The sequence below is a fragment of the Gavialis gangeticus genome, unplaced genomic scaffold (assembly GCF_001723915.1).
Source record: "Gavialis gangeticus isolate Ggan-Ray unplaced genomic scaffold, GavGan_comp1, whole genome shotgun sequence".
NCBI classification, from domain to species: Eukaryota; Metazoa; Chordata; order Crocodylia; family Gavialidae; genus Gavialis; species Gavialis gangeticus.
Genome location: NW_017729018.1, coordinates 2677429 through 2688118, shown reverse-complemented (window position 1 = coordinate 2688118; position 10690 = coordinate 2677429). Strand labels below are relative to the sequence as shown.

At 55.0% G+C, this 10690-nt stretch overlaps 2 protein-coding genes across 3 annotated transcripts in view; one reads left to right on the top strand and one right to left on the bottom strand.

The window, feature by feature from the left end:
• The window catches only part of TMEM55B (transmembrane protein 55B), a 4437-nt gene extending 105 nt beyond the window's left edge, over window positions 1-4332 (top strand). Inside the window, exons 2-8 of the mRNA XM_019513128.1 lie at window positions 4-48; window positions 197-387; window positions 509-615; window positions 742-847; window positions 1927-1979; window positions 2245-2335; window positions 2623-4332. Coding sequence (XP_019368673.1) covers window positions 4-48; window positions 197-387; window positions 509-615; window positions 742-847; window positions 1927-1979; window positions 2245-2335; window positions 2623-2766 — 737 coding nt within the window. The 3' untranslated portion in view covers window positions 2767-4332. The remainder of the gene's footprint in view (window positions 1-3; window positions 49-196; window positions 388-508; window positions 616-741; window positions 848-1926; window positions 1980-2244; window positions 2336-2622) is intronic.
• Window positions 4333-5567: 1235 nt separating this feature from the next.
• APEX1 (apurinic/apyrimidinic endodeoxyribonuclease 1) lies at window positions 5568-10684 on the bottom strand. 2 transcript variants are annotated; one of them, XM_019513228.1, is made up of 5 exons: window positions 10646-10684; window positions 9698-9829; window positions 9428-9615; window positions 7668-7860; window positions 5568-6883 (listed from the first exon to the last, which is right to left on the bottom strand). In XM_019513228.1, exons 2-5 carry the CDS (start codon window positions 9756-9758, stop codon window positions 6369-6371), a joined length of 957 nt encoding a protein of 318 aa, XP_019368773.1. In that variant the 5' UTR covers window positions 9759-9829; window positions 10646-10684; the 3' UTR covers window positions 5568-6368. The 2 variants fall into 2 exon arrangements, with proteins under 2 accessions (XP_019368773.1, XP_019368774.1); XM_019513229.1 differs by having other exon boundaries at window positions 9698-9824.
• Window positions 10685-10690: the final 6 nt, after the last annotated feature.

Sequence of the window (10690 nt, the reverse complement as noted above, 5' to 3'; positions counted from 1 at the left end):
TCCCGCCGCAGTGGGGCCCCGCGGGGGCCAAGCCCGCCCCGCCGCAGGGTGAGCGCCCGGGGGGCGTGGCTGCGCGCGAGGGGGTGGGGCGTCTGTAGGGGCGTGGGTACACGCGAGGGGGCGTGGTCTTGGGAGGGTGGGGGAGGGCTGCACCAAGTGGCACCTGGTCTCCCCCCTCCCCCCACACACTTTGTAGGTTTCCCGCCCTTCCCGGAGGGGCACCCGGCCGTGCTGCCTGGCGAGGACCCACCGCCCTACTCGCCCCTGACCAGCCCCGACAGCGGCAGCGCCCCCATGATCAACTGCCGCGTCTGCCAGAGCCTCATCAACGTGGAGGGCAAGATGCACCAGCACGTGGTCAAGTGCAGCGTCTGCAACGAGGCCACCGTGAGTCCCTGTCCCCAGCTGGGCCATGGCCACCCCCCCTTGCCCGGGCTCCTCCTCTCCAGAGCCAGGCCTGGACGTGAGCACGTTGCGGGCACTCACCCGAATCCCCTTCCTGCCCCAGCCCATCAAGAACGCGCCCCCGGGGAAGAAGTACGTGCGGTGCCCCTGCAACTGCTTGCTCATCTGCAAGGTGACGTCTCAGCGCATTGCCTGCCCCCGGCCGTACTGGTGAGAGACAGCGAAGAAGGAGGCTTGCCTCGGGGACGGTGTCAGGGTGGTTCTAGGTCCCGAGAAGGGCGAGAGGCACTTGCGGGGGGAAGACCCGGTTAAATGCACGTTTTTCTCTGCCCACAGTAAAAGAATCATTAACCTGGGCCCGGTGCACCCCGGCCCCTTGAGCCCTGAGCCTCAGCCCGTGGGAGTGCGTGTTATTTGTGGGCACTGCAAGAATACCTTCTTGGTAAGCTGGGGTCCAAGAGGAGTTGGGGATGGGGAAATCCTGGCTCCCAGTTGGCGTCTGGATGTATTACTTCCCTGCAGGGAGAGGGAAGAGAGAGTCGGCACGCGGAGGGTGGGTGTATGAGTCTGTTCTGGTAGATTTCCCATGCGCGCGCACACAAAGTAAAAAGTGCTGTATCATTTGGTGGTGTCCCGAAAGCTTGCAGAAAAGTACAATTTTCTTGCCATTTTCCAGTTGATCTAATAAAAGGTATCATTTTGGAACCAAGAGTTCTAGTTTTTTGTATCATTTGGTTGATGCACATCTGGAATTTTTTTTAATGGTTACTAGTAAATAAACCTTCATGCTAAATTTGGGACAATTTTGGTGTGTTCAATTGCTGATGTAAGGAGAAGGATCCAAGTATGGACCCGCCCCAGCTGGGCTTGGCGGATGATCCTGACGGTGCCTCCTGGTGTCAGAGGGTGGATCTTAATAACCCTTGTGCCAGCTTTACTAGTGACTTGTCTTCTGTAGCTCAACCCCTGTATTCTCCTCTGCATGAAGCCCTGAACACAATACCTGTGTGCGTGCATGCGTGCGTGCTCCTGAAATGGGGAGCGGTGAAAGGATTGGATAAATTCTTGGAGGAAACGGGTATCAGTAGCTGTTGAGCACAGGAGTTAGGGATGATGCAGCCTCTGAATCGGAACTTCCGAGACCTTAAATGCTGGAGGCCGTGAGTGAGCATGGAGGTGGGGGGGAGGAACCCTGGTTATACCCAGTTTGCTGGTTACACCCTTTCAGCATCCACTCTCTGCCACTGTGACACACAGGATGCTGAGTGAGAATAAAGGGTAGTTCTTAGGCTCTTACATAAGGTGACTCCTTAGTTTAGCCTGTAATAGATTTGCATTACATTTAGACTTCATTTGAAAAAAAAAAGTTTATTTATCAAAGAAATCTTAAAACCTGTGGTGGTCTTTGTTTTTATCTTTCAGTCCTTTTTAAAAAGAGAGGGGACTAATGGATTAGGCGTGTTGAAGCTTGGAAAGTCCTATATGCATATTAAACTTCCTTTTGTATCTCTTCTTTTCCAGTGGACGGAGTTCACAGACCGCACTTTAGCTCGCTGCCCACACTGCCGTAAGGTGTAAGTGACTTATTGCTTGTCACAGTTGGACCCCCTGTTCCTGTGCAGGACTAGACTGCAGAGAGCCCTGCTTGGTGGGGTGGGATTGTTGGAATGCACATAATGACCCTAGAGGTCCAGGGAATGCAGCAACTGTGTGAATCGACCTGGGGGCTGGGAGCCAGGTCTTCTGCATTCTGCCTCCAGCTTTGCAAAAGGAATGAGACTTTTTAGTTGGTTTAGAATAGGGGTTGGACATCTCACGCTCCACTCTGTTTTCTTCCAGATCATCTATTGGGCGCAGGTATCCCCGGAAGAGATGTATCTGCTGCTTTCTCCTAGGTGTAATAATGGCTGCGACTGCCACGGGCCTAGCAGTGAGTGTCTAGGTGAAAGGGTGGAACTACCGGTGCTTCAAACCTCTTCCCCTCGTTCCTCCCAGGGCTGAGAGCTGGGGCTGAGTCTTGGCCTACCCAGGGGTGGGAACCTGAAATTCCTTCTCAGACATCTAGGACCAGAAGCAGGAATCCTAGTTCCTCATCTCCTGTGCTGAGCAGTAGATGCCCACTCCCTCCAGAGTTGGGCTGGAACCTGGGGCTGCCGTGCTCTAAGCTGTTGGCTGGATATCCTGACCCGGGCTGTCTTTCTGTCTCTGTCTCTACAGTTTGGCACGTGGAAGCACGCCCGTCGATATGGCGGGATCTATGCCTCCTGGGCACTGGTCATTCTTCTAGCTGTGGTATGCCTGGGCCGGGCCATGTATTGGGCTTGCATGAAAGTCAGCCACCCGGTCCAGAACTTCTCCTGAGCCGCCTCCTACCCAACGTTTCCCTCCAGTTGGTCGCCATCATCCCCCCCTCTAGCACTACACCATGTGCAGGGTCCCCTGCCCTACTGCTTCCTTCCAGCTATCATCCAACCGTCCAGCCTTCTCTTTGAACCCCTCGCCGTGGTCATGCTCCTCTTTTCCCCCACCTCTGCCAAAGCCAGGAAGGGCAGGTGGGCTTCACAAGGAAGAGGTCTCTGACTGATGAAACCCTGAGGCTAGGAGGACATGACCCTGCCGATGCCAGGAACACTTGGACAACAGTTGCTTAGCTGGAACCTGTTGCCAAGACCAGGGACTGGCTCAAGGGGTAGCCCTGCATGGACAAAGAGGAAGCCAAACCACAGTGGCTCAGCTGGGATCCACCCCTCAAACAAGAGATGGCTCACAGTGGCACCAGCTTTTACGCGAGAGGAAGAAACGGTAGTTCTGGTCACTGAAGAGCTCTTGAGCGGGAGGAGGGAGCGGGGAGTACAGCTATGATGTCTGCATGTGTGGTGGGTGTGCTGAAAATGAGTAGGAGGTTGGAGAACATTCCACAATGTTTGTTGGGGGCTGATGAGGGGCCCCAAATTCCCCGTTCCCTTACCTAGCACCCTTCTGCCCCCCGCTTGTCTTCTGTCAAGGGACCAAATGTAGCATTTCTGTGGGGCATCCTAGGGCTGCAGCTGGTGTCTCTGTGCTGGGGAGGCCCAGGGGCTGTTGCTGATGGTGGTGGCAGAAGCTGCTTCCTGTGCTCTTCCCCTTGCTCCTTGGGTAGTCTGGTTGCACATTCCCAAAGAAAGAGGGCTGCCCCATCCTGAACCTCTCACATCTCCCTCGGGCACAATGGACAAGGAAGGCCCCAGGGCCTTCCCTTCCTGCTGCTGGGTTTGACCACCATAGTAGCATCCCCTTCCTATTGTGCCCCTGGACTTCTGCGCTTCTGGGGCACCACACCATATCTTGGGTGAGGGTGGAATGGGATTGGGGATCATCTTCCTCCTTTCTTTTCTTTTTTTCCCCTCCTCTTTTAGGGCTTCTTTTGAGGAACTGCTTGGGAGGAAGGTTTGGGGAGAGACCTCTCCTCCCTCATGCCTTTTTGTTCCTCTGGAGCAGACACAAATGGAGGTTGAGAGGGAAGGGTGATCATCTTGGCTAGTATCACTTCCTTCTGGGGTAGCATCTCTTTTGGGGGAGTGACCAGCACTTCCTGTTCCAGAGCAGGGGGATGGAAAGTGTCAGGCCTCAGTTCCTTGGTGATCCATGGCTGGGTGAGTGGCAGGACTTGGGGCTCCTCTCCCACCCCCTCCTGATCTCCACATGTCCCGGGGCCAGCCCGTTCCTGCCAAGCTCACATGGACAAACTGGATACCGCTTTTGGCTTGTACATAACCCATCCCTGTATATTACTATTTAAGCTCCACCCTTTGCTCTTGCTCTTTCCGAGGGTTTGTCCCCTCCCTGTGCAGTGCTAATTTAAATTGGGTTTGTGTCTTTCCCAACCCCAGGGACAGACAAACTGACAGATGATCTGACTGTAAATAAAGAAGATTTCACATGTCTCAAGGATGTCTGGGTCACTTCTCTTTCCCTAGGACTGCCTTTTTTTTTTCCCCCCCTTCTTGTCTGGTATGGGTCCCTGAGGCCTTCTTTTACACTTTTCTGCTACAATCTTGGCTGAGAATACACAAACCTGCTACACCCCAGAGGCTGCAGATACAGGGCCTCTAACTCCCCTCCAAAACTGGAAAAGTCCTGTGTTCCTGCTTCAGCCAGTCCCCCGGATCAGAGCCACCATCCCCTGGGGAACAGGAGATGGAGTTGGCTTCTAATGGACCCTTCTTAGTCCTTTCTGCAACCTCTTTACTATGGGGTGAGTGTTTCAGAGCAGGTGGGGTGGATTCATGAAGGGCACTGTATTCATCTGGTTAATGGGAGGGGGCTTTGTGTGCTATGCCTGTTGGGAGGGTATGGAAGGGGTGGGGGTGGAGATTGGCCTGTTTTTCCTCCTGTAGCAGAGCTAGGATACTTTATGGGGTAGGTGTGGACTTCCTTACAGCCAGAATTGTCTCAGCTTCTGGTGCCCTCCTGTTCCCAACTCGAGAACTGGACTCCAGAGGACAGTAGCTTGCTTAGCCAGAGGGGGATTGTACAGCTGCTTCCCCAGAGGTCTGCCCTTCATGTGGTGTAGCAGCAGGACCCCTGGTTCTGGTTTGTGCTAATGAGGCAAAGGGCCAAGTCAGGTGTGCTCATCGTAGTAGGCAGAGGCTGGCTGTCTAAGCAAGACCAGATCATGATTTTGACCCCGATAGGGCTGTTGTTCCTTGCTGTTACATTTGTGTGCGCCTTGTCCACCTCCCTGCCCCCCGCCTCAAAAAGTGGCCCATGGTTTACAGGTTCTCTATAAACCATGCAAGCTGTTTCTGTATCAGGGCACTCCCATCTCAGCTTGGGGATCAGGCATGACTCTCGTTTCAATAACAGTCTGAGAACTTCTCCCTTCGGAGCAGCTTCCTCAAAGTTCCTGCAGATTCAAACAGGCGCTACTCTGCTGGGTTTTCTTGAGAGCAGCATTTCAGGCTTTCTACAAACGGAGGCACGTTCCCTCTCCCCCATTTGTGCTGATGGGCTAGAAATTTATTTCCCTCCCACCACACAGGAGCTGGGATTTGATGTAGGGACCTCAGTACAGTTCATTTACCAGGTGGATGCCTCCCCTGGAGCTTTAGGGGACCTACCTGTAAAGAGCTAATGAGGCAGAGCCCACTTTCCCTTCCTCCAGAAAGATGAGATGCAACAGCTTGTTTTAAATATGTTTTATTCAATACTTCTTGCAACAACATACAGCCCCCAGCACAACTGGGGAAACCCCCACTAGTGGGGCATTGGCTTTTAGGCAAGAGACCTACTTAATTTTACAGGTAAAAAATAGTGCCCTACTTCTCCATTATTAGTAGGGTCTCTGAATTTTGGGGAGAAAGAAACAAGCAGATCCTAGAGTGGCCCTTACAGGGGGAGGGAGCTAGGGATGGTACTGGGGGTCACAGCAAGGCTTGGGCAGTGCGGGAGGATCAGAGTCCTGGTCTGAACAAGGTGCAGTGTAATTGTCCCCAGGCTATGTTTGCCACAGGTTCTTGGTCTCTGAGCTGTGGGGTCATGGACCCTCAGAGTTGGCTGTCCCATGTGCAGGGGGTTGAACTGGGACTGCTCTGGAGGTACCCCTGGGGCGAGACATCGCCTGACCTTGGCACAAGGCCTTTTCTCCATACTCTCTCCATGGCTCTTATAGGGCTCTACAAAGACATACAGGCCCATTCTTCTGCTCATGTGGCCGTTACTGTCTTACGGGGCTCTGTAGATGCACAGAGGTCAAGGGTATGTCCCAAGGCCAGACAGAGGCCGAAAGGCCAAAGTCCTGCTTACGAGACATATTAGGACTTGATCAGAATGAGAAAGATGAATATAGTCCCCTTCTACCTCTGACTTGTAGGGGGACAGAGGGACCATTCAGGCTACAGACCCAAGCCCTGCTGCTAAGGACATAAAGGGTAAGAAAGCATTGGGGTGCTGCGGCTGTAAGGGCATATTGGCCCCAGCCCAGCTCAGAGGGCCACATAGAGGGTGATGGGGCAGTGGTCACTGCCCATAACCTGGGTGCGAATCTTGCTGTCACACACAGCCCCTTGCAGGCTTTGCGATACCAGGAAATAGTCCAGGCGCCAGCCCACGTTCTTGGCGCGGGCGTTCATCATGTAGGTCCAGAAGGTGTAGGCATAGGGCGTGTCTGGGTACAGGTGACGGAAGGTGTCGAGGAAGCCGGCTGCCAGCAGCTCCCCAAAGCCCTCGCGCTCCTGGGGTGTGAATCCAGCTGACTTCTTGTTGCCCTTGGGGTTCTTGAGGTCAATCTCCTTGTGGGCCACATTGAGGTCCCCACACAGAATGAGAGGCTTGCGGGCATCCAGCCCTTTCAGGTAGGCCCGGAAGGCAATATCCCACTGCTGGCGGTACCCCAGGCGCACCAGGCCCCGGCCTGCATTGGGCACGTAAGCGGTAACGAGGAAGTGTGAGGGGAACTCAGCTGTGATCACCCGCCCCTCCTTGTCATGCTCTTCCTCACCTGTTGGGGAGAAGAGGTCAGAAGGGGCAAAAGGAATGGTAGGAGTGGGAGGCATGAGACTAAAGAAGGCAGGAGTCTCTGAGGGCACATGCAGAATTGGTTCAGGGTCAGAAGAGACAAAGGACATGGGCTGGTAAAAGGTCAGAAGTTAGGGCACAGGTCAATCAAAGGTGTCTGGGTACAGCTGAGGTCAAATGTTAGGACGGGTCCTTGAATCAGAGGCAGAAAGTAAAAAGGGGAAAGATGTAAGGCTTGGGGAAAGTGATCTAAGAGTCAGTTAAGAGGGAAGCAAAGGGACAGTTATAGGGTAAAGGGAGGAGGGACAAAAGTCAAGGCTGTGCAGGCTGGAGTCAAGAAGAGAAGGCTTGGTGTACCAGAAATCTCATGGAAAGGTCACCAGCAGGTAGGGTTCAATGGGCAAATGTTTGGAGGCTGGGGGAAGAGAAATTACAGGGACCACAGGCATGGGTCCCATGTTCAGAGGTAGAAGAAAAAGAATGCAGATACGAGGGTCAAAGTCAGAGATTGCAAGCAACTGAAAGGTCAAGGACAGTGGTCACCATCTTAAAGAGGTTCACAAAGAAGCCTGGCCACAGGATCAGGCAGCATTGTTTTTGCCCAAGGTGACAAAAGAGTGCCGAGAAAAGGCAATTAAAAATAAATAAAAAGGGAATCAACCAGAGGGTGAGGGGGCAGAGGTGATGGAGCATGGTAAGTGGGCTCCAAGGGGAGAACTGGGGTGCTAGAGGATGTTAAGGGTCAGAGATTGGGGGGGGATCCTTACCAATGCCGTAGGTGACATTAAGCGGCTCGGTCTTGGAGAGCAGGGCCACCCCGCTATAGCCTTCTTTGTCATCAGAGCAGGCCCAGTACTTGTGTGGGTATTCGGGCATGTCCCGTATCTCAGGGGGCAGCAGCTTCTCTGCACATTTTGTCTCCTGTAGGCACAGCACATCCGGGCCCTCTTCGCGCACCCACTGTGGGGGAGGGTTGGGTTGGTCAAGGGGGCTGGGCTGGCAGCCAGGACTCCTGGCTTCTATCCCCAGCCCAGGTCTCTAAATCTAAAACACAGAAACCTATTTCCCAGACTCTCCCCGTCTCTGCTACTGCAGCTCCCTTCCCAGGAGTCCTCCTGGACTATCCTATAAACCTCAGCCCCGTTATAATCCACTGGACTCTGTTCCCCTTCCTGAACTAGGCCCAACCCCCCATCTCTATACCCATCCTACCCCTTCTCTTGTGGCCTCGCTGTGCGTCATCCTCCTGCTGTAGTGCTAGGTGTTGTTTTAATTGCTCTGTAGCTAAGGCTGAGTTGCTGAAACCAGCCCCATAGGATCAAAAAGCCTCATCTCCTTTGCTCTCAAGGCAGGTTTCTTATACTGTTGAAGCTGTGTTGGGAGTGAGCTTCTAACCAGCATAAGACCCGACTGTACCTGTATAATAGTGCATGATAGCAGCACAGCAGGGAATATCCTCCCCCTCCACCTTCTCATTAGCTCTAAAGTGCATTGGGAGGGTTTTTTGGGAAAAAAAAAAAAAAAAGATATTTTTTGGACAGCAACTGCAGCAGGAAGACTGAGATCCAAGATTCAAAACTGATCCCTGCTGGCTGTTCAAAAATGTCTAGAGGCCAAATCAATTTGAGGGAAAAAAAGGGGCAACTTGCCCGTCCCCGCCCCCAGGACATAACTGCTAGTTAGTTAAACCTGGTGGCAAAAATCAAGAAAGGGGGTGGTCGAGAGAAAACCCCAAACATCTAAAAGTCAACATTCACCAGATTTGGGAGGGAGGGAAAGCAGTCAAACTGTAAATTCAAAACCAACCTGATAAAATGAGAGGCTGATTTATTACTAGTTTTTGAACACACCCCCAACCACCTCATTTCCCAAAACTTTGTTGGCCAAAAATAAAAGTTAATAATCCAAGTTCTCCTTCTGCATGTCTCCAAACACGCACAAGTTACTATTTCTACCCTGGAAAGGGAAATGGAGGAGCCAAGGGGTGGCAATTTGCTGAAAACAGCCCAGCAGCCCAAACAGGGAAGAGAACTGCAGTGACCCCGGCCAGGGCTCTTGCTACTAGGCTACACTGTAAAACAGTTCTTGGCTGCTGCAGCTCCGAGCGCTCGTCTCCGACGCTCCCCAGCAACACCACTGCAGTCTGTGGCCCTCGCTCCATGCTCGTATTCAAACTGAACGGAAACCAGCTATAGCGTTGTTATGTATTTCCAAGCGCCGACTCGATACCAGCAACCGTAGCGGGAAGATGGAGATCCAAGATTCAAATTGATCCCTCCCACCTCTGCCGGCTGTTCAAGAATGGCTAGAGGCCCAATCAATTTAAAGGGGGGAAAGGAGGCAACCTGCCCCATCTCTTGATAGATGCATTTTGAACGGCAATTACTCTGCACCTTCGGCGGGTCTGAATGCATGGCTCGGTTCACCAGTTACTTGTGTGCTAAGTGCGTTGCAGACGTGGCCAGTCTTACTTTGCGAGCGCGGCTGGTCTGAACGTACTGCACGACTCTCCTGTCTCGGCTCTTACCTCCAGCCCCTTCTTCTTGAACCACGCGCGGAGCCCGTCCACGTTCCAGGAGGTGACCTTCAGTGTGTACCTCTTCCCACTGGGGGAGGCGAGCTTGTCCGGGGGGTCCTGGTACAGGATCGGCCCCTCGACAGCCTTCTCCTTGGCGCCTTTGGCTCCTTCTTTCTTATTCTTCTTCGCCTCGGGCTCTGTGGGGAGAGAAGGCGGGGGGCTCCAGCGCTCGCACGGCAGGGGACGGGAATCCATGGGGGGGACGGGGAGGACTCTTACCTGGGACCTCGGGCTCCTCCCCGCTGTCCCCTCCCCCCTGCTTCTTCCCGCGCTTGGGCATCTCGGGCCACCCGCTGCACCCGCAGCCACGCCGCGGCGCCAGGAGCCAACGGAGCTTGCAAAGAGCCTGCACTGGGGAGAGGAGGCGGCGGCGCGGTGAGTGCCGGAGGACAGGGGGCCACGCACCCAGGTGCCCAGGCTTGTCCGGGGGGCAGCATGGGAGAAGCAGCCACCCCAGCCCCTGCTAGCCCTCTGCTTGGGGCTCCCCGCTTCCTTTGGAGCCCCCCCCGCAACGGCCTGGACAGCCCTGCTCCAAGTGCAGCAGGGGCCCAGGCCACCCCCCCCCATGGAAATGCCAAAGCCCCCTGCTCCCCAGCCAATCACCGGGCAGCACATGCAGAGCTCCCACTCCCCAGCCAATCACCGTGCAGCACACGCATAACACCTGCTCCCTGGCCAATCACCGCCCAGCATTGAAATGCCAAAGCTCCCTGCTCCCCACCCAGTCACCACCCAGCACACACTGAGCGCCCACTCGCTGGCCAATCACTGTGCAGCACACGCAGAGCGCCCGCTCCCTGGCCAGTCACCACTCAGCACACACACACACAACACCTGCTCCCCAGCCAATCACCACCCAGCACACGCAGAACACCTGCTCCCCGGCCAATCGCCGCGCAGCGAACGCCAGCATCCATTCCCTGGCCAATTGCTGCCCCGCGCGCTCCGCATCCGGTCCCGGCCAATCCCCGCCGAGCACCCCCCCCCCGGACGAGCCCGGACGCCAAGCACGTGCCCCGCGGCCTGTTAAGCCCCCGGGCCGGCCAGTAACCACCGGGCCCGGCACCCAGCACAAGCGCCCCCAGCCAATCGCAGCGCGCGGCACTCCGCTCCCCGCCGCCCCCAGCCAATCGCCTGCCCGCTTCCCCCCGGCGCCCCGGCTCCCACCGGCGCTGCAGCTCTGCCCGCGCGGCCGCACAAAGAGAGGCGCCT